At 38.4% G+C, this 24,140-nt stretch overlaps 1 protein-coding gene across 3 annotated transcripts in view; it reads right to left on the minus strand.

The window, feature by feature from the left end:
• LOC137615274 (histone-lysine N-methyltransferase NSD2-like) overlaps nucleotides 1–24,140 on the minus strand; it is a 521,040-nt gene that overhangs the window by 309,153 nt on the left and 187,747 nt on the right. For all 3 annotated transcript variants that reach the window (XM_068345003.1, XM_068345002.1, XM_068345001.1), the window contains exon 7: nucleotides 3,052–3,206. In XM_068345003.1, the coding sequence (XP_068201104.1) occupies nucleotides 3,052–3,206 (155 nt within the window). The remainder of the gene's footprint in view (nucleotides 1–3,051; nucleotides 3,207–24,140) is intronic.

The following is a 24,140-nucleotide window of genomic DNA, read 5'->3' on the forward strand; positions in this document are numbered from 1 at the left end:
AATGGCAATGGGCCGTTTCCCCGCAACGGACTTACCTCGTCCCCTACTCTAGGTAGGGGAAGGTGAAGGAGAACCTCTCTCCGAAGGCGCTGAGGGCGAGGTCAACGGCAAGGTGAGGCCTGCCTTCTTTGGAGACCGTTTGGGCACCTTTTTCTTCTTAGTGGCAAACAGGGTCCACTGAAGCTCTGGCCAGGAATCGCACTCCGGGCACGTGGAGGAAGGAGAGCACCTATTTCCTCGACACGAGGCGCAGAGCGCGTGCAGGTCGACATCCAGCCTGGACAGCCAGGCCCCGCAAGACTTACCAGCTTTGGGCCCGGGACAACGATGCTGGGATTCCATACAGAAACGCGGACACGCAAGCAACAAAAGAACACAAAGGCAAGGGATAGGAACACAAGGGATGAGGAACACACAGGAACACGTGGTACACAAGGTTATCGAACGGGATAAGTGAGAGAGAGCGGCGAGATGATATCTACGTCACGACCAGACCCTTACTGACGACTCAGACCTAGCAGAGCTGCCTCGCGCGCTGACCCCGGGGCGAGTAGCCTTCCACCCCGGAGGGCCCCAACAAGGTAACGGAGGGAGGGGAACTACGCAAAATTCTTGGTCGGTTAATGAGGAGATCCCAGATCCTCCTAAGAAAGTAGTTCGAGGTAAATACTCTGTGTTGGAACAATTACATATTTAAGAGGAATTCCATAATAACATGGTTTCTCCACAAAATTGGCCATCAAAAGGGGATTTCTATATTCTACACATTGCTGTAAATGTCTCAAAAAGAAAATTTGGTTAATACAACTTTTACCTTTTCTAAAGCCTGCTTGTTCATCTCTCAGCTTTTCCTCAATCTTACTCTACAGTCTTATTAGAATAAGTATACTATATATTTACATAACTGACATAAGTGTTGCAATAAGTCAGATTTTTTTTTACCAACACTACTAACTCCCATTCATCAGGTTTTGCCTCTTCATGCCACATTCTAAAAAATAATCTTGTAAGTAGTCTGGGAGTCACTTCATTTCCGGCCAGTATCATCTCGGCAGTTATTCCATCGTATCCAAGGGCTTTTCATTTATTTAGTTTTTTAAGGATAGCTTTGACTTCAAAACACACTTAATTCATCCATGGGCAACTCAAGGTCTTCATCAGCTTCAGGTATGTATATCAATCAAATTATTCCCTTCATATCTCCTATTCATAACCTCGATAAAGTGTTCCATCCAACATTGTCTTTCTTCATCTTCTGTTGCTATAACTGAGCCATCTCTTTTTCATGGCATATGCTTCTTCTTTACCCTAGTTAAGATTTAATTAATAATTCTATGAGTAATTCTTACACCACAGCCACTCCCTGAATTCAAAGCATATTCAGCCTCATCTGCTTTACTGTATAAACATTCTCTCGTTATTCCTGGCTATTCATTTGACCTCTATCAATACTGGAATATTTAGCATGCTCTACCTTGTAATTTTCATTATTTCCTCGAAAACTTTCAACATTCATTTTCTATCGTTATCTCCCTTTTATATCACAAATATAATTTGATATCCATGGCTTTCTCCTTGTATCTGCACAGCCCGAGATTTCACTACCAACTGACTGATATATTTCTTAATATCACACCATTCTTCATTAAGTGTCTATTCTTCCTCTCTTAAAAGTATCTTAGGCTGCAAATAGAATCCTACATTCAATTAAAAATATTACTCTATGCTCTTCTTCTAAAAGCTTACTTGTATCAAACCTGAGTATTCTATCTATCTTCCTGTTGGGTACCTTCCAGTTTTAATTTCAGTGTGGTCATGAGGAGCTAGTGATCCCTACCAATATCAGGAATGACTGACAAGGCAAGATCTACCCTGAGACCTACGTCTTGAATTGGTGGAAGCTGCCATTATCTGATTGACTTGAAATAAAGGAAGGGAGACTGGCCTTGCACTACTGAAATGATTGAGGGGTAGACCCAGGAAAAGTATTGGAGCCAAACAATTTTCTAGCACTAAGAAAATAGAATAAGTAATGTCACATCATGTTACAGTGCTATAAAAATGAGGAGCCTAAAAAAATAACATAATCAAAATAATAATTACAGAGAGGACTTTATACAAAGTTTAGAATTAAATCAGAGTTCATTAATGACAACAGTACTACCTGTAGGTGTTGTAAATGCAAAGCCCCCCCCCCCACACACAGAGAGAGAGAGAGAGAGAGAGAGAGAGAGCCTTATTGCCTGATTTATTGTTTGGGTTCCCCCTGGTCCCTCAGTGTGAGGCACCTCGAATATCCACCAGAGTTGCTAATGCATCTTCCAGTCTTGGATGGTCTGGGATGCATCTTAGGTATTTATCGAGCTTATTCTTAAACACATCTACGCTCACTCCTGATATGTTTCTTAGATGAGCTGGCAGCGCATTAAATAGTCGCTGCATTATCGATGCTGGTGCGTAGTGGATTAATGTCCTGTGCGCTTTCCTGGTATATTTTTTTGAAACTATTAATCTACCTCGGCATGCTCTGAGAGAGAGAGAGAGAGAGAGAGAGAGAGAGAGGAGAGAGAGGAGAGAGAGAGAGAGAGAGAGAGAGGAGAGAGAGAGAGAGAGAGAATTAAGTCGGTCCTCCTTCGTGATAGTTAGGTTACAGACACAGAAGAAAAAAAGGGAATTTTTGCAAATAATGCTGCACTAGAGTAGTCTAACTCCTAACCTGAAAGTCACTGCCCCTTACCACAAATGGGTGCCAGAGCTGATGATTAACACAGTAAATACTGCCTAATATTGTTTAAATTTGGTTTTCTACAACAGTTGATAATTATATGTACAGTGTACAGTACATTTGTACTGATCTAAATTTTCCTTGACATGTACAATTCTTTATGTCTGATAAGTGCAGCCTGTTTCACATACGTTTTTCCTGCTCAATTGTAATTTAAAAATTGGGGGTGATTTCATGTATAAATGCTGTGGTCTTTAAAAAGTGTTTATTGCCTACTGTAAGAAACTTGACAGGCAAAAAATACATACATGTGGTGAAATGCTTACCTGTCCATAACCATTGCTTGCTCTCCTTCCTCTATAGCCACAATCCACCTTCCACTCTTCTGTGCAGATGGTGAATTTTTCATCTTTTTTATGTGAGCAAGTGTTTTTAACATGCTTTCAGCATGAGTTTTTTGACTGCTCTTCAAAGTCCGCAACTGAAAAAAGAAAAGAAAACTGAGGCAATAAAAATATGGCATTTCTATCAATTCTGATAACGTAAATGTTTATTACACAGATATAAATCAAAGAATACACTACTCTTGCATTTATATATTCCTAATGACATATTAATTATTCTGGGGAGGCATACTAAGAAGGGATACGTCTATGATACAGGCATACAGTGCCATAATTAAGCATAAATAATGACTTGGGTATTGAGAAATGAGACAGCTCAAAATCAAGACTATCATTATGTAAATGTTACAATACAATTAAAAACACAGTCAGCCCTTGTTTTTTGCAAGGGTTGGGTTACAGACAGGCCTGATGAGGGGAAAATTGCAAATATGGATTGCCTTAGGGTGGACTAACTCATAACCTAACAAGTCACTGTCCTTTCCCTACAAGCGGGTGCCCTAGCACATAATTAACACAGAAAATACTGCCTAATATTGTTTTTATTTGGATTCTATCACAGTTAATAATTATATGTACAGTGTAAAGTACACGTGCACACATGTGCACAACATACTGGACACAGTAAGGCTACATCACAGTATTGTACTAAACTGAAACTTTACCAAGTTGTCGTCATACCCTTTCTGTTGTTCCTATTTAGTAATACTGTAACATAACACTCACTGATACTGGAATGTATATTACTGTAATATATGAACAGTAATATCACTACAGTACAGCTTAACTGTACTGTAAGTGTTCAGTGTTTGTATCAAGTCATTACACACTATTGTGGTTAACTGTGGATTATTAAAGCGGGTTTGTATTATATTTTTCAATTTCGGGGGCTTTTCAATAATCAACAATTACTTTCATTTTACTTTTGGTAGACATCAGCTGATCTCGAGTTCACGCTATATTATTATGATTATTCGCCAAACGAGTACCGTTTGTATGATAACTTATCCAAAATATTTTTGTAATGAATATTACATCAGCACCAATGTCACATAATATCACAGTTTTCATAAAGTTCGTTTAAAGCCCTCATTGTTAATTATATAAATGAGTTATTTCTCCATCTCTTTCCCCAAATTTTGATTTTTAATTCACTAATTAATCTTCATATTTCCTTCAACATTATTAGATACTCTTTGCATCATTACACGATGTTTCAATTATGGGATTACTAATATTACTTGGTAACGCATCGAAAGGAAATCACTGGTTTTACCACTCGCCTTCTGCCAGAAATATGATGCCATCAGACTACTTTTTTTTCAAATTTATAAGTAGTACTATTCTCATAACTGATACAGACCACTGAAACACTTGATATTACTCGAGGTTTTGATTATGAGAATAATAAGATTACTCAGTAACACACAAAAAGGAAATCATTCCGTTTGCCAGCGCACCCCCCACTATAAATATGACGTCACAGGACACGTGACGTGAACTTGACAAAAAACGACTTGCGAAATGTGAAACTTTTTTCTTATTTCTTGTGAGAAATGAGAGGAATTACAAACTTACCAAGCAAAAATATTTAATTTTTTATAATGTAAAAGAAAATATATTATTTCTAAGGAGATATTTGTCCTATTAGTATACTGTACATGCATACCTCACCTCACGTTGGTAATTACTTCCAGGAGAGCGACTTAGGTTGAAAAACGACTCAAAGTCGAATTTACTTGTTACTAGGCTAAACTTCAAATAAACATTACCAGTTCTGTAGTTTATTTATAAATGCATTTTGAATAAATGGTTAATAAGAATCTATTCCAAGTTTCAAAAAAAATAAATTTTAGTTTTTAATGTAGTACTGAAAAAAAGTAATCTAATTTTATGAATAAATGTACATCCATACTTGCGAATGTAGATGTTTACAGCTCACATTGCGAGCTCTTTATTTGTGAATGTGGTTTGCTCTAAGATAGTATAAAATAGAAAGATTTTGTAAGGTTAAATAACAAATTAAGTTAAAAAAATTATATTGCGATAGTAAAAAATAAATTTGTTGCATTTAACAATTTTTACATTCAATATCATTGTTAATATCGCATATGTAGATGGCTGTGGATCGTCCATCAGCGTCATCAGCAGATTCGTCTGTTGTTGCTTGATGCGCATTTTAATACGAAATTGGTTGAGAGTTCATTGAACTGTGCTCTTCTTCTCTTCAAGAATTATGTGAGAGAGAGCAAAACCATATCAACAATACACACTTAATCTATATCTATGCAAGCAAAGTTGTGATACCATCGTGACCTTGAAAACAGCTGACAACAAAACCAAAATAAAAACAATCCATAATTGCTGCTGTTAGAATACATCTTGAATTAATAATACAGTAATACCTTGACATACAAGCTAGCTGCCGAGCAATAAGTCATGGGTCCAAAGCAAGCGAGTAGAAACATTAGCATTGATAAGAAAAAGCACATGATGACGATAAGAGGTGAAGCATGAAATTACCGAAAAACATAAATGGCGTACTTGTGACTGAGCTGGCCCGCCATTACAAGAGGAGTGGATTGACTATAGGTACCATCCTCAAACAGAAGAATGCTATCAAGAGCACGAAGCTTTCCAAAGGACTAACCATCCTGTCGAAGCTTTGGACTAATGTGAATGACGAGATGGAAAGGCTTCTGAAGCTCTGGATTAAAAAACAACCAGTTGGCAGGTGACAGTGTGACCAAAACAATCATCTGTAGGAAGGCCAGCACAATCTACAAAGACTTGAAACAATGGGAAGCAGCTGAGACTGGGGAGACATCAATGCCAGTGGAGTCGTTTAAAGCCAATCGTGGCTAGTTCGATAATTTTAAAAAGTGGACTGGGATCCAATCGGTAGTGAGGCATGGAAAAGCTGTGAGTTCCGACATGAAAGGCGTGGAGGAGTATGTGTAACGTTTTGCCTTGTTGATGAATAAGGTTACATTGCTCAAAGAGTCTTCAACTACCCTGAAACTGGCTTTTTTTTGGATGGAGATGCCGAGGAAGACACTCATCACAGCAGAGGAGAAAAACTGTCGGGCCATAAATCCATGAAGGATCGAATGACTCTAGCCTTGTGTGCCAATGGCAGCGGTGAGTGCAAAATCAAGCCACTGCTGGTACAGGAATACAACTCCAAAAACCCATGTGCTTTCTAAAGCCACAAATTCTTATAAGGAAAACTTCAAGTCATGTGGCGTGCAAATTCAAAGGCATGGGTTGAGACATTTTTTCACAAAATGGGTGAATCTGTGCTTTGGTCCCGCAGTCAAGAAGTATTTGTTGGAGAAAAACCTGCCATTGAAATGTCTTCTCATCGTAGACAATGCTTCTGGTCACCCTCCTGGTCTTGAAGATGACATCCTGGATAGATTAAAGTTCGTCAAGGTCCTCTATCCCCTGCCCAAAACCAGGCCACTCCAGTACCTGGACCAACAGGTCATTTCAAACTTCAAGAAAGTGTACACAAAACATTTGTTCAAAAAATGCTTTCATGTCACATATAACACTAATCTAACCCTTCATGAATTTTGGAAGGACCAATTTAATATTGTGCATTGTTTGAAGATTATTGATCAAGCAAGGCAGGGTGTAACACAAAGAAACAAATTCAGCTTGAAAATTATTGCGATTCCATTGCAGAAAGGGACTTTGAAGGGTTCAAAATGCCACAACCTGACACCAAACCCATTGTGTTGGAAGATATCGTGTCTCTTGGAAATTCATGGGGCAGGAGGTAGATGAGGCCGATGTAAACTACCTTGTCGGGGAGCATCAAGATGAGCTCACGAAAGAGGAATTGATCAAGCTCTAGACGATGCAACATAGGGAGGTATTGCAAGAGCTCAGTGGCGAGGAGGCAGAACCAGAGGAACTCCTTTCTTTGAGGGAGATTAAGGAAGTGTTGGCGAAGTGACAAGATGAGTCTGATTTAGTTGGAAAAGACACCCAGATAAATTGTCTTGTAGTCGTACTTCAGTTATTTCTAACGACACTTGCCTAACTCACTTCCGTAACATTTTGAAAGGGACACCAAGACAAACCTCCTTAGATAGATTCTAAAAAAGCCTGCAACAAGTGAAAGCAAAAAAGAAGCAAAAACAACTAAGACAAGTGAGGAATAGAAAAAAAAAATTTAAAAATAGAAAATAAAATACGTAAGATTCAAATCTATTTGAGGATTAGGTAATCTAATTTCATTTAAGTTAATTTAAAATTTAAGTGTTACGATAAGTAGTGTAAGCAACAGTGTAAATACTGTACTTGTACTGTCCAATTCACTCACTCTCTTCCCTTCCTCCATCCCTCCTCCTCCGAACACACCACCGTTAGCTGCAACAGTCTACAGTATCTCGAAGATAAGAATTATAGGTATTTGTTTACAAGAGCATGCTCTCAATTTATTCAAAAATTATTCTGTCCTACTGCTTGCCTCTTCTTATGCAGCAATTAGGAGGTTCTTTAAATGGGGGGAAAGCAAAAAATAGCAAGATACTTTGCGCATGGGGGGAGGGTAGGGGTTTGTGTAGGGGTACTAAACGACCTGGAACTGACATCGTCAACGTCGTCAACCAAAGAGAAGTTTGTGACGTTAGCGTACAATTGGTAAAAAAGGGAGCATTCACTCACAAGTGTCACTATTTGTGAAATATGTATTCTTATTTGGTAAATATTTAATGACAAATCTTAAGTTTTTTTAAAGAAACCATTTTTAAAATGACTAATTTTACCAGATGTTGTTTTGTTACACTAACGTCATAACACCATCTATTGACCAGTTGCCTGCCAATTTCCCGCCAGTGAAAATAAACGCTGCAAAAATAATCATTATCACAAAGTTCCTTTAAAAAATAAAATTTATTTTCATGTATTTATCAAATAAAATATACAATTCACAAAATGAGACACTTTTGAGAAACTACTCCATTTTTAATTACATATATATTTTTAATATATACCAAATGTAAGCTGACATCACAAACTTCTCTTTGGTTGACTATGTTGATGAGGTCAGTTCCAAGTCCTAAAAAGTACCTCCTCCATTAATACCTCCCGCACCCCGAGCACAACATATCTTGCTATTTTTTTTCTTTCCCCCCATTTAAAGAATCTCCTTATTTCTGTACAAGAAGAGGAGAGCTGCAGAACTGCATAATTTTGGTATAAATGGAGAGCGAGCTCTTGTAAACAAATACCAAACAATATAATAAAGCCATATATTATTGCACATCACAGTCCAACATCATTTGTGTAATTTTGTGTGCTTAAGTATTGAAACAATTGAAGTTATGTTTTTTTTATTGAAATGTAGAAGTTAATAGTGGTCCGGTCCTAGTCTGGAGGCTCCGAGGTGCCTTTGCAGTAATTGATTGATTGATTTAAAGTTTTCAGGCATCCTGACATCTGAGGTCATTGACGCCGGTAACATTTATCTTATGTATACAAAAATAAAAAATAAAATAAAATAAAAAATAAAAGAGTATTCAATTAAAATCATAAAAGTTGAATGTCATAAAAGTTAAATATTTTTCAGAAGACCTGCTTCTGAAATAAATCTAAAAATGCCACTTGCATGGTAAGACACATCATTTCCAAGAATCTTGGCAAGGATGAACCTGCCACCCTCACCTCGAGCCTCAAACAAATATCTATTCCTTAAGTTGTTATAATTGGGGCATTCGGTCAACAAATGCCTTACTGTTAGAGGTACTAAACAGTCGTCACAATACGGCTGGTGTTGGCCCTTCAGCAGAAACTCGTGTGTCAACCGAGTGTGACCAATACGGAGACGACAAAGAGACGTCTCCCATTTTCGGGGCATCATATTATACCTCCAAGGAGATATGTCATTTGTTATCTCTCGCATTTTATTGCCATCTTGACTATCCCATTGCTGTTGCCATTTATTGCAAACCAATTTCTTGATGTCAGGTAAGAAATCATCACAGGGAATGGGATACCTTCTTGGCAGCAACTCGGATGCAGCCTCCTTAGCCAGTGAATCTGCCTTCTCATTCCCGGACACACCTACATGTGCTGGAACCCAACAAAATTGAACTGTTATACCTCTCCGTCCAATAATGAAAAGCCATTCTAAAATCTTTAAAACTAGAGGGTTATTAGAATTAAAAACTTCCATAGCTTGAAGGACACTCCTTGCATCACTAAAAATTGTAAAATTACCCTCCTTCTCCAACGCTATTTTCTCAATAGCGGTTAATATGCCATACAGTTCGGCAGTAAATATGGAAGCGGTCAGAGGAAGTGCACCTCTACAATTAAAACCATTACTATGTACTCCAAATCCAACGCCAGCATCAGATTTGGAGCCATCAGTATAGATAAAAGTTGATCCTCTATGTTCTTTAACATGTTCATTAAAAAGAGACCTGGCTTCTAGGTCTGACATATTCTTCTTATCTCCAATAAAATATTTACAAAAAGATATCTCCGGTAACTTCCATGGAGGCGTTGATGATACCTTGAATGGAAGTACCTTATTTCTAATTATATCCAGACTATTTAATAATCGTTTCACCCGAAAGCCATAAGGTTGAGGAGATTTTGGGTACAACTCAAAGTATGATGCGTGTCTTACAAGGCTTGCAGTCTGAAAAGCTAGAGAGTTAGGGAGTCTTTGCAATCTAAACCAATACCGAAGAATGGAAGACATTCGGTAAAGGTCTAGAGGTAACTCTCCAGCATCAACAAGGAGACTTGGGATAGGCGAGGTTTTAAAAGCTCCAGTAGACAATCTAATACCTGCATGATGTATCGAGTCTAATATTTTTAACCGGCTTGGGGTTGCTGAAGAATATACCTCACAACCATAACTAATTTTGGAAAAAATCAAGGCCTTGTATAATTTTAAAATAGTATTGCGGTCTGCCCCTCATGATGTATGGGACAATACTTTTAAGATATTCAGAGCTTCAACACATTTAGCTTTTAATGCTTTTAAGTGCGAAACCCATGTCAGCCTACAATCAAATATCAAACCTAAAAATTTAGCTTCTCTTGCACATGGTATCCGTTGACCTTTAATGTATATATCCGGGTCTGGATGTACTCCCCGGATACGACAAAAATGAACAACGGTAGTTTTACTTGTCGAGAACTTAAATCCATTCATGTCAGCCCACTGGATAATTTTATCAATAGAGAGTTGGATTTTTCTCTCAACCATTGCCATTCTGGTGCCAGCAAATGATATTGAGAGATCATCCACAAATAATGTTGAGAGAACATCCTGGGGAATGGCTGAGGATATCCCATTAATTGCTAGTTATTATTATTATTATTATTATTTGCTAAGCTGCAACCCTAGTTGGAAAAGCAGGATGCTATAAGCCCAGGGGCTCCAACAGGGAAAACAGCCCAGTAAGGAAAGGAAACAAGGAAAAAAAAATAATTGTTTTAAGAACAGCAACAATATTAAAATAAATATTTCTTATATAAACTATAAAAACTTTAACAAAACAAGAGGAGGAGAAACAAGAGAACAGTGTGCCCGAGTGTACCCTCAAGCAAGAGAACTCTAACCCAAGGCAGTGAAAGACCATGGTACAGAGGTTATGGCACTACCCAAGACTTGAGATCAATGGTTTGATTTCGGAGTGTCCTTCTCCTAGAAGAGCTGCTTACCATAGCTAAAGAGTCCTTTCTACCCTGCAAAAAGGGTTACACTTAGCACACTACCCTGAGGAACTCCTTCTTCCTGGCACTTACTCTCAGATAGTTTCCCCAACTCACACTTGAAAAACTCTACGTGAAAGAAATGCCGGAATAAATAGTGGCAGCTCTCCTCTCAATCCCAATTCATGAATGGTTTTAAGTATACCATATCTCCATGTGGTATCATATGCCTTTTCAAGGTCAAAAAATACTGTAACATGGTGCTGTTTGGAAGCAAAGGCTTCACAAATAGAAGACTCTAGTCGTATCAACACATCAGTCGTTGAGTGCATTTTTCGGAATCCACATTGAATCGGTGATAAAATACCTTTCTTTTCAAGGTACCACATCAGCCTTGCATTGACCATCTTCTCCATGATTTTACATAAACAAGACGTCAATGCAATAGGACGATAGTTTGCTGCTAAAAACTTGTCTTTACCGGGTTTTAAAAAGGCTAAAATAATGGCTAGTTCCCAAACACTTGGGTAACTATGATCATGCCATATTCTATTAATAATACTTAAAATAAATAGCTTTGTATTAAAATGTACATGTTTAATCATTGCATATGGAATTCCATCGGGTCCAGGGGCTGTATCATTGCAATGAGCAAGTGTGGAATCAAATTCTCTTTCAGTGAAAGGAGAATTATACGACTCTTCCCTTCTTGTTGCAAAATTTAAAATTTTCTTTTCTTCAGTGCTCCTATACTGGTGACCAGGGGCTCCTTCACACTTGCTGGATACTTTTGAAAAATGATTAGCCAGGGCATTGCTAACATCATTTGCTTCAGTTACATACTGGCCATTCACCTTCAACACTGGTGGTGGGTTGGGGGTGAATTTGCCAGCTATCTTTTTTACTTTCCTCCACACAGAAGATGGTGGTGTTCTACTGTTAATGGAGGAAACAAAAGACATCCATGACTGGCGCCTTGCTTCTTTCATGGCACGACGGAACTGTGCTCTACATTTCTTGTACATAATTAAATTCTCATCAGTTCTGCGTCTACGCAATCGTGTTAAAGATCTTCTTGTGGCTCTGTGCAGGGCAGTTAGTTCTGAAGACCACCACGGGACTGGTCGTCGTTTGAATAACCCTGTTGTTTTTGGAATTGAATTGACTCCTGCTGTATGGAGAGTTCCATTCAGTAAGTCTATGGCATCATCAATATTATCAACTTGTCCTGCATCCCCCTCAATTTCGCTTAGCTCACAAAATTTATCCCAGTCCACCTTGTCAAGATTCCATCGTGGCGATCCCTGTAAAGGTGGACTATTGTTGGTGTTTATGATGATTGGTGCGTGATCACTAGTATGCCAATCATCTAATGTTCTCCAATCGAAGTCGAGAAGGCAATTAGAGCTTACGATTGATAGGTCAATACATGACAAGGTACCTGTCTGGACATGAAAGTGTGTGGGCTCTCCTGTGTAAGGAGTCCCACATCTTCATTTTCCACAATTGATGATATGATATTTCCCCTCGTGTTTGCTAAAACATCACCCCACAAAGGATGTCTACCATTCAAATCTCCAAGTAAAAGAAAAGGTTGAGGGAGTTGTTGAATCACCTCCACTAAGTTGTCATACAAAATGTTATCATTTGGAGGCAAGTACAGAGAACAAATTGTATATTTTCGCCCTATGTCGATCTGTACAACCACTGCCTGCAGAGGTGTACGAATAGACAGAGAAACTTGGGGAACATCTCGACGAACGTATATGAGACTTCCGCCATGGCTCCCCACTTGGTGATCATATGGTGTCCTATAACTAATGTATTCGCGAGGACAAGGGGTATTATGATCAAGTTTGCTCTCCTGTAGACAAATAATTATGGGGGAATGCTCATGAATAAGGAGCTTAAGTTCTTCATATTTGGCCCTTAAACCCTGACAATTCCATTGCAAAATGGAGGAAAAAACTATGGTTTATAATTTGGTAGACCCCTTGGATGGAGTCTTCCCATTAGTAGTTTTTGATCTAACACTATTTTTAGGTGGTTTTATTAAAGAGGGTCTTGATAGATTGGGTTTAGAATTTATGATTTTCTTTTTGTCTTTTTGATCTGATTGTTGAGGAGGTTGGTGGACCTCCACTTGAATTTCCGATTTATTTAAATTGACTTCCAGATCAGAAATATCAACAAACAAATCATCATATTTATTTGACGTCGTAATTTTGATATTTCTTATGGAAGGGGGCGAGAGAGATGGAGGTCTCTCTCTTTTCCGATTAGTAGGTTTTGAGCTACCAGGTTTTTGCACCTTCCCCAATACAGGTGCACCTGGTAACTTGGTGTCAGGTGGCATCTCCATCAAATCAGGCAAGGACATGGCCTGGGAGAGGTTAGTACTATTGTTGGTAATGGGGGACGAAGGCTGTACAGATATGGGCAATGACCCATTTTTAATACGCTGTGGCGAAGCCTCAGAGGGCAATATGATTACCTTGTCATGCAGTACTTTATTATCAGAGGTTGTATTTCTTTTCTTAGGATTACTGGCAGTGCTAAGTGGGGTTGCTGTCTCCTGTGGTAAATTTACCTTTGATTTTAAGGCCTTTGCATAGCTGGTTGATTTATTCAACATTCTTTTTGCATGTCCCACACTCATGTGTTCTAAACTTGATTTGTTTAGGGCAGCTTCCTCCAACTTATACAGTTCGCATCTCCTATCAGTTGATTTATGATTCAAATTGCAATTTGAACACCTGGCCTCAAGTGTACATTCTCCATGATAAGTTTTGGAGCAAATACCACACATTTTTCCATTTTTGCAAACTTTGGATGGGTGTCCAAATTTAAAACAATTAAAACATTGCAGGGGCTTTTGTTTGAAAGGCCGAACTTTAATCCTTTCATTTTCAATAAAAATATGGAAAGGTACATCAGCATCCTGGAAAGTAAGTATAATCATTGAAGTTCCAGGAACCTTATGCACTTTCCATACATTTAATGGACACATAGAAAGTATCTCCTCCTCTGTAAATTCGTATAGGTCCTTATTAAAGACCACTCCCCTTCCATAACTAAAATTTAGATGAGGTTTCATTTCCAATGTAATTTCATCACTGCCTGTCTGTAAGTTAGACAGTATTGCAGACTGAGTCGAAGATTTGGCATGGATGAGATAACTGTTCTTCCCAAAACGAGATATATCTCCAGGTGCTATGGTTCCTACTTTTTTTTGGATAAACTTACATATCTTAAAATAATTCCCTATTATCCCTTTAGGTTCAGCTAAGAGCCACATTGGTGGTTTGGGTTTTCTCTGTGAAGGCATGGGTACATTTCTATCTTTTTCAAACCAATCAGCAGGCTTGTACACATCCAATTCCTTTGGGACCTTATCACAAAGAGCTCCCATGATGTTCAATTTGTTAATTTTGATACTACTAATATTACTTATGGCATTAAACGCTTCATCATGACTTCCAAAAGATATCCAAGAGTCCCATTTTTCATCTCCAAGTCTCATCCTTATTTCCTTTATCAATCCATAGCACTCAAATGCTCTATATATATCATCATAATTTGTCTCTAATGGGATTTGGGAAACATGAAGGAATCGTAGTTTCCCTGTGTTACCCAAATTGCTAGATTTTTTAACATCAGTAAAGTGGTCCTTTTTAGTTCGTAGGTCGTCAGCAGAGTTTTCCTTAATTACAGTAGCAGAAGTCGTCAACAGTGCCGGGGGGGAGTCAGCAAATCCAGGGGATGGGGAGTCAGTATTTGAAGGGTCCATATTTAAGGGTGGGATTTTCAGGTTTTTTGTTGTTGTTTTGTTGGGGTACCTGCTTGAGAATTATAAGAAAGTATCATACGTTGGAAAGGAAATTTGTATTCTCCACTATCGGCACAATGAGAGTATACTTCCCCGATGGTCCACTCCATACCCTACCCGAAGGATAGCATCAAAACAGATATAGAGGCACAGGTGTAAGCTAAACCCGCCTGTTAGGACTGAGACCAAAGTAATATGGAATCATCCTCCCCATATCTGTAATGATGGGCTTCCGGCCAAAAGCCAAGAGTCCCACCTCAAGGATTGGATCCCCCTGGATTCCGATGACCCAACCCTTGAGAGTAGTTCCGCCAAAAAGGTCCAAACCATCTTTGGGATGGCTGAGATCATCCAATACTCTCATTTATAGCTTTGAATGCGAATACCTCCCAACCGTGATCCCTTCTCCCATTCATCTAAGCAGGCAGTAATAACGAATGTGGAAATATCCACGCCATTTAAATAAAATAGGAAAAAATAGATAAATAAATAAATGAACAAATAAAATAAATAAATATATATATATATATATATATATATATATATATATATATATATATATATATATATATATATATATATATATATATATGCATACATCTACATATATATATATATAACTAAGAAAAATAATAATCATAGAGATAGGACAGCAAGATGAAAGAAAGTTGATAAAATTAGGAGAAGGTCGAAGTAATATTAAGCAGAAGAAAAAGATGAAAGAGAGAAATTTAGATTCGAACTGGGGGAGCAATTTCCCGAAGTTCGAGAGCCCTCTTGCCCGTCACCAAGATTCAGCACGGGAATGAAATGCCGTGCTGAAGCTCAATGACTTCATCAAGGCATTCTCTCATTAAGAGGGCCTTTGCAGTAAATTTAAACCTAAAGGTAGGGAAAAAAAACTTACCCGTAGCCATCATACAACCCTTCATCGTAACGCGCAGGCTCTCTCAATTCAACAAAGTGCCGAGAGAGAGAGAGAGAGAGAGAGAGAGAGAGAGAGAGAGAGAGAGAGAGAGAGAGAGAGACGTCGAGAAAAAAAATGGAACAAGAGAGAGAGAGAGAGAGAGAGAGAGAGAGAGAGAGAGAGAGAGAGAGAGAGAGAGAGAGAGAGAGAGAGAGAGAGAGCGCTTATTCTTAAACACATCTATGTTCACTCCTCATATGTTTCTTAGTTGAGCTGGCAGCGCATTAAATAGTTGCTGCATTTTTTATGCTGGTGCGTAATGGATTAATGTCCTGTGCGCCTTCCTAAGTTTTCCTGGTATAGTTTTGGGCACTATTAATCTACCTCGGCTTGATCTTTATAAATATTTTTAGCTCCATGATGTTTTCAGTAATTCCCTCGATTTGCTTCCATACTTGTATTATCATGTAGCGTTCTCTTCTCCTTTCTAGACTGTAGTTTTAAAAATTGCAGTCTTTCCCAGTAGTCAAGGTCCTTAACTTTTTCTATTCTAGCAGTAAAGGACCTTTGTACACTCTCTATTTGTGCAATATCTTTGTGATAATATCAGTTGGTCTTAGCTGTTTCTTACTGTCAATGTTTGAGTATTTATATTGTTTTGTTTATTGTTTTGTTCTTCCTATGTTAATGTTTTATAGCATGATTTTCATAAGTTATGTGTTTGTGTTAACATGTGCATCTATGTTGATATTCATTGTTGTCTTTCTTTGTTACAGATATGGTAGTTTGCTAATGTGTTGAATAAAGCTTTACTTTCATTACAATTTATTCAACACAAACTCATCATGGCTAAGTTACTGAAGCCGTCCGGACTGGACACGGATCCCAGCTCGTCCAATGCAGCCCAAAGAGTGGAAGCACTGGCATAGAACATTCACTAATTTCATAGAAGAAAGTGGAGATGCTGCACCAGACAAGTTGAGGGCATTAGTGAATTGTGTGTCCTCGAGTGTATATGAACTGATCGAAGACTCTAGTACTTTTGAGAGTGCAATCGCTAAACTGGATAGTGTTTATGTCAAGTTGCCAAATGAGATTTTTGCTAGACATGTTTTAGCGACGCGACGACAGCAGTCAGGAGAATCCATTGACGAATTTCTGCGTGAGTTACATAAACTTAGCAAAGACTGCAACTTCCAGCCAGTCACAGCAGAACAATATCGGCAAGAGCTAGTACGTGATGCATTTATCAATGGTATTGCCTCAGTATTTATTCGTCAGCGGTTACTAGAGAATAAGTCACTGAATCTGGAAACTGCACACAGTCAAGCTCGTACGTTGGATCTTGCCCAGCGCAGTGCCGACGCATATGCATCGCCACCTGTTCCTCATACTGCTGCTTTAGTTCCAGAGCGGCAGGCGCAGACAACCTGTGACCACCAGCAACATCCAACGCAAGAGGGAGCTGAAGGAAGTTCACCAGGAGGTTCAGCTGTTGCCGCTGCCTACTTATCAAAGAGAAAATGTTATTTTTGTGGTAATGCACTTCACAGTACAGGTAGAGTGAGTTGTCCCGCACGTACTGCCACATGCAACAAATGCGGTAAAACAGGCCATTTTGCAAAAGTCTGTAAATCGAAAATTTCAGGTAGTACCACTGCTACATTGTATAGTCCCACTTTACTTGCAATAACTGCCACTTATCCAAATAATCTTTCACATGCAGCTACAAATATCACTGTAAATGGCCACTCATTGAAGGCACTAGTCGATTCTTGTAGCTCAGATAGTTTTATACGTGAGGAAGTAGCGCAGAGACTAAAACTGACAGTAGTCCCTGCAAGCTCAGCGGTCTCAATGGCATCAAAATCGTTCAATGCTAGTTCCCCTGGATTTGTCATAGCAGACTTGGTTCACCTTGATCAGAGATATCCCTGTATACAGCTAGGGGTCCTGAAGGATTTGTGTTGTGATGTCATTTTGGGTTATGATTTCCAAAAGCAACACCAGAGCGTGAGTTTTCAATATGAAGGGAAAAGACCAAGTTTGAAGACAACTGGCGCCAAACCTGTTTGTTTACTAGCGACAGCTGACATAGATGAACCGTCATCGTTTCCGAACTTACCTCGACAGTGTAAACCCATTGCAGTCAAATCCAGACGCTATAGTCAAGATGACCAGCTGTTTGTAAAAGACCAAATTTCACATTTACTATCTGAAGGTATCATCGAACCAAGTATATCCCCTTGGAGGGCACAGGTTGTAGTAGTCAAAGATCCACTTGACAGGCATAAAAAGAGACTTTGTATTGATTATTCCCAGACCATTAACCAATACACAGAACTAGATGCTTATCCCCTCCCAAGGATAGAGGATATGGTACATGACCTTGCTAAATATAAGGTGTTTTCCACATTTGACTTGAAGAGTGCATATCACCAAATCAGCATTAAAGAGAGTGAGAGGAAGTACACTGCTTTTGAAGGTGCAGGGAAATTGTTTCAATTTTGTAGGATTCCATTTGGTGTGACGAATGGTGTAGCTGCATTCCAAAGAGCTATGGACAAACTAGTTGAGGATGAGAAGCTCAAAGATACTTTTCCATACCTTGACAATATCACTGTAGGTGGAGCATCTCAGGCTGAACATGATGAAAACGTTCAAAACTTCTTGGAGGTGGTTCGGAAACGGAACCTTACCCTCAATAAAGGGAAATCGGTTATTTCTGTTCCTACAATCAATGTTCTAGGGTATTGTGTCGGGAATAATGTTATAAAGCCTGACCCAGACAGATTACGTCCCCTTCAAGAATTACCGCCTCCCACAAATATGGGCTCTCTGCGAAGAGCTCAAGGATTGTTTGCCTATTATGCCAAATGGATCCCTGGTTTTTCTGACACGATACATCCCTTAGTGAACACAAAAACTTTTCCACTGAGCGAGCCAGCACTAGCTGCTTTCAATTCTTTAAAAAAACAACTTATGGATGTTTCACTGCGGGCTGTGGATGAGAGTCTTCCTTTTGTTGTAGAGTGTGATGCTTCGGAAGTTGCTGTCTCCGCAGTCTTAAATCAGGGTGGCCGCCCAGTAGCTTTTATATCGAGAACGCTCCAGGGTAGCGAGTTGCATTATCCAGCAGTGGAAAAAGAGGCCACAGCTATTATTGAAGCGGTTCGCAAGTGGAGCCATTTCTTAGCGAGACGACATTTTACTCTGATTACTGATCAAAGATCGGTGATGTTCATGTTAGACAGCAGGAAGCGAACTAAAATAAAGAACAACAAGATACAAGAGTGGAGGTTGGAGCTGGCATCCTACAGCTATACTATACAGTATCGTCCGGGGAAACAGAATATTGCACCGGACACCCTGACTCGTGCCTATTGTTGTTCTATTTCCTCAATGTCAAGTGTCACTGACATCCATGAGAACCTCTGCCATCCTGGCGTCACTCGCCTTTTGCACTTTGTGCGATCCAAAAACCACCCATTTTCAACAGATGACGTGAAAAGAGTGTGTGCTTCTTGTAGAATTTGTGCCCAACAAAAACCAAAATTCCATCGTCCAGGAAAAGGAGTCCTCATAAAGGCCACCCAGCCAATGGAACGTCTTGGCATTGATTTCAAGGGGCCTCTGCCCTCTACCACGAGCAATAAGTACATTCTTAAGGTTGTTGACGAGTATTCACGTTTCCCCTTTGTGTTTCCCTGTCCAAACATGCATTCGAAAATAGTGATCAAATGTCTTGAATCTATCTTTATCCTTTGTGGAATGCCTAGTTTCATTCATTCAGATCAAGGTGCTTCTTTCATGCCCCAAGAACTGAAACTGTACCTTTCTCAGATGGGGGTTGCAACCAGCAGAACGACACCTTATCATCCGATGGGCAACGGCCAGGTTGAGAGATATAATGGTATTATTTGGAAATCTATTTATTTAGTACTCGAAAGTTGTGGCTTGAAGACTCAACACTGGGAGATAGTACAGTACTTCCTGAGGTTTTGCACTCAGTTAGGTCGCTCTTATGTACAGCAACTAATGAGACACCTCATGAATGTTTTTTCAGGTTTCAGCGACGCTCTAGTCTTGGAAGTACATTACCGTCATGGCTTTTGACTCCTGGACCTGTACTATTGCGACGGCATGTTAGGTCTAGCAAACATGAACCGTTAACTGAAGAGGTTCAACTCATGGATGCAAACTCAATGTATGCAAATGTCAAATATCCAGATGGTAGAGAATCAACTGTGTCTACCCGTGACTTAGCCCCAAGTCCTGCAGGTGCAACGTCTCCTGTACACCATGTTGAACCATCAGGAGAGACGGAGTCCCCAGATACAACTGAAGTGCAGGATACACAAACTCATGATAACCGTGATTGTCATGAATCCAGTGAGCCCACTGAGATAAGAAGGTCCACTCGTGTGTCAAGGCCGCCTGATCGCTATGGATGGGATTAAACCAATACATTTGTTTTGATTAAAGTTTAATTTTCTAGGAGGGGAGAATGTGATAATATCAGTTGGTCTTAGCTGTTTCTTACTGTCAATGTTTGAGTATTTATATTGGTTTGTTCTTCCTATGTTAATGTTTTATAGCATGATTTTCATAAGTTATGTGTTTGTGTTAACATGTGCATTTATGTTGATATTCATTGTTGTCTTTCTTTGTTACAGATATGATAGTTTGCTAATGTGTTGAATAAAGCTTGGAAATTATCACCAAGTATTACTTTCATTACAATCTTTTTGGTAGTGTGGGTACCATATCACATTGCAGTACTCAAGTATACTACGTACAAAAGTGTTGTAAAGCATAATCATGTGTTCAGCTTTTCTTGTTTGAAAGTGTCTGAATAACATTCCCATTTTTGCTTTACATTTAACCAACAATGTTGCTATTTGGTCTTTGTTTAAAATATTCCTGTTTACATTACACCAAGGTCTTTAATTGCTTCCTTGTTTGTGATTGTCTCGTTATTAGGTCCCCTGTATGCAGATACCATCCCTTCTCTGTTTCCATAGTTTATTGATTCGAATTTACCAGAGTTAAATACCATCCTATTTATCTCCGCCCATTAATACATTTTGTTTAGATCTCTTTGTAACAAGCTTCTATCTTCATCATAAGTAATTTCTCTACTTATTCTTGTCATCGGCGAAACTTCTCACTAGTTTTTAACATTACAATCTATGTCTGAGATCATAATAATGAACAGCAGCGTAGCTAATAATGTACCCTGTGGCACGCCAGATATTACCTGATCTCCATCTGATTTCTCGTCATTTGCAACCACTATCTGTTTTCTGTTTTGCAGAAATTCTTTTACCCATTTTCCTATCTTTCCCACAATGTTATGCTTTCTCATTTTTTTCTCTAGTATATTAGGGTCTACCTTGTCAAAGGCTTTTGCAAAATCTAGATAGATCACATCTGTGTCTTTTTCATTTATCATACTTTGTATGTTTTCATAGTGTGCTATCAGTTGGGTTTGTGTACTTTTCCGGGCACAAAACTGTGTTGACCTATATTAAATAAATTATCTTTAACCAAATGATGAATTATTTTATTTTTTATTACCCTTTCATACACTTTCATAATATGTGATGTTAGACTAACAAGTCTATAACTGCTTGCCTCTAGTCTTGATCCACTTTTGAAAATAGGGGTTATATAAGCTAATTTATGTTTAACATATATCTCAATCATATCTATACTTTGTCTTAGCAGTAATGCAAGTGGCTTCGCGATAGTGTGTGCAGTTTTTTTTTTAACAAAATCGCTGAAACCCATCTGGTCGGGCCGCCGATCCATTTTTAATTTCGCTTATAGCCTGCACAATATCTGCTTCATTAATATCTATATCCGTTAGATATTCAACATTTTCTTCTCTCATTTCTGTTTCATTATTCTCATTCGCAATTCTTGGAGTGAACTCACTCATATTTTTCTGCTAATATCTTGCATATTTCCTTTTTTTTTTATTCGTTAACCGTCCTTCAATTCTTAGAGGGCCAATTTTTAATCTCCCTTTATTCATCTTTTTTTTTTTTGCATAGGAGTAAAGTACTTTGGGGTTTTTTGATATTTTGAAGTGTCCTTTCTTCAGAGTCCCCTTTTTTCATTTTCTTTCGAATGTGAGATCTTTTTTTCTGCATTTTCTATCTTACTTTTTATTTCCATCATTTTCCATACATTTTTTTCTTTTGCAAGATTTTTCTTCCACTTTCTAATTTTCTGAAATAAGATCCTTCTGTCTCTTGGTATGCATGTCTGATGTTTATTGTTTTTTTTCGGTACATATTTTTCAACAATTTTCGCCAGTATTTTGTACAGTATATCCGTATTTACCTGTATATTATCACTTATGAATACATTTTTGCAATCTTTGTTCAATTCTTCATTTAGTTCTGACCATTTTATCTTCTTACTATAAAAATTATATTTTCCCAATACTTCCCATCGTTTTGTGTTTTGTTTATCTCTGCGATCACTTGCTTTGAAATGGACTATTAATTCTATGACATTGTGGTCTGATATTCCAGTGTTATACACTATTTCTTTCAACATAATTCCCCTCATTCACAAATACTGAATCTAGGACATTGTCCTTTCTTGTTGGAATCTGGTTTATTTCTTGCATATTATGTTCTAATAGCACATCTTGAAGCTTTTCAAATTGCCTCTTATCTTCTGCGCTACTATTACTCTCTTTTACATACATACATACATACATCTATGTATGTATGTATGTATGTATGCTTATTTGGAGAAGCAGGAGGCCTATCACCTTTGGAAGGGTAACAGATCAGATTTGACCAGCAACAACTATACTCAGCTTCCAGCTTTTGCTCAGAGAGTTTATGTATGTATGTATGTATGTATGTATGTACTGTATGTATGCTTATTTGGAGAAGCAGGAGGCCTATCACCTTTGGAAGGGTAACAGATCAGATTTGACCAGCAACAACTATACTCAGCTTCGAGCTTTTGCTCAGAGAGTTTATGCCTCAACTGAAAAGGAGTAAAATTCAACCATAAAAGAAACCCTTTCTGGTACAACTAAGGAACATAAATGGTCTACCCTTAAATCTGCACTCTTTGGTGTAGATGCAAGAGTTCCTCCTTTACTTAAACCAAATGGCTCAGTCACTCACTGTCCAAATGAAAAGGCAATCCTTTTGGCTGATGTTTTTGACAGTAATGAAAAACTTGAACTTCCTCATTCCTGTTTTCCTGAGGCTAAACTAACTAGTTTAGCTTTTCGATCTCGTGAGATTAAACCTCTGTTGATGGACCTTGATGCTTATACAAACTTGATGCTTATGGAGGTGTAGACATAAATAGTATTTTTCCTTTGTTTTTTATAGACAGCAGATTTTTTAGCTCCTAAGTTATCTGTTATTTTGCGCAAGTTAGCAAGAAGAGGAGCTTTTAGCACTTGTTGGAGAATTGGTAATGTTACTCCTCTATGTAAATGTGTTTGTGGTAGCTCAAATCCCACTGATTACCGCCCAATTTCCTTAACTCCCATATTATCTAAAGTTTTTGAACGTCTTCTGGCAAAACGTCTTAATAGGTTTGCTAAAGGTAATCATCTACTGTACTTCCTAGTTTGCAATTTGGTTTTCGATAAGGTCTTGGAGCATGTGATGCCCTTCTTACAATCTCCAATGCTGTACAGAAATCCCTTGATTGTGGTCAGGATGTTCGTATGATTGGCCTTGATTTTAGTGTTGCCTTTGACCGTGTTAATCATGAGGCCCTTGTTTTCAAACTGAAACAGTTGGGAGTGGGTGGGTCGTTTCTTAGCATTATTATTGATTTTTTAAGTAATAGATCTGAAAGAGTTGTTGTTGATGGGCACTATAGTGAGTATAGGAATGTGATATCTGGTGTTTAACAGGGTAGTGTTCTTGGCCCATTACTTTTCATACTATATATACATGACATGTAGTTTGGCCTAGAAAACAAGCTTGTTGCATATGCAGATGATGCTACTCTCTCTGCATCAATTCCATCCCCTGAATGTAGATCTGGGGTTCATGAATCCCTTAATAGAGATTCAGCTAAAATTAGCACATGGTGCAAATTATGGGGTATGAAGTTGAATCCTAACAAAACTCAAAGTATGATTGTAAGTAGGTCAAGGACGGTGGCTCCTCAGCATCCGGATCTCAGTATTATTAATGTTTCTTTAAATTTTTACGACTTTTAAAATTTTAGGTGTGATTCTCGACAGCAAATTCACTTTTGAGAAACACATTAGGTCTGTCTCTCCTTCCATTGCACAAAAAATTGGCTTATTGAGAAAGAATTAAAAGATTTTCAGTGATCAATCTATTCTGAAGAAGTGTTTTAATTCTTTCATTCTACCCTGTTTTGAGTATTGTTCTCCTGTCTGGTGTTCAGCTGCTGATTCCCAACTCAAGTTGTTGGACAGAAACTTGCGGTCTATTAAATTTCTTATTCCTGATCTAGATATTAATCTTTGGCACCATCATTCAATTAGTTCATTATGCATGTTGCATAAGATTTTTCATAACTGACCATCCTTTACATTCAGATCTCCCGGGACAATTCTATCCTGTT

Source organism: Palaemon carinicauda, chromosome 21 (genome assembly GCF_036898095.1).
Source record: "Palaemon carinicauda isolate YSFRI2023 chromosome 21, ASM3689809v2, whole genome shotgun sequence".
Lineage (NCBI taxonomy): Eukaryota > Metazoa > Arthropoda > Malacostraca > Decapoda > Palaemonidae > Palaemon > Palaemon carinicauda.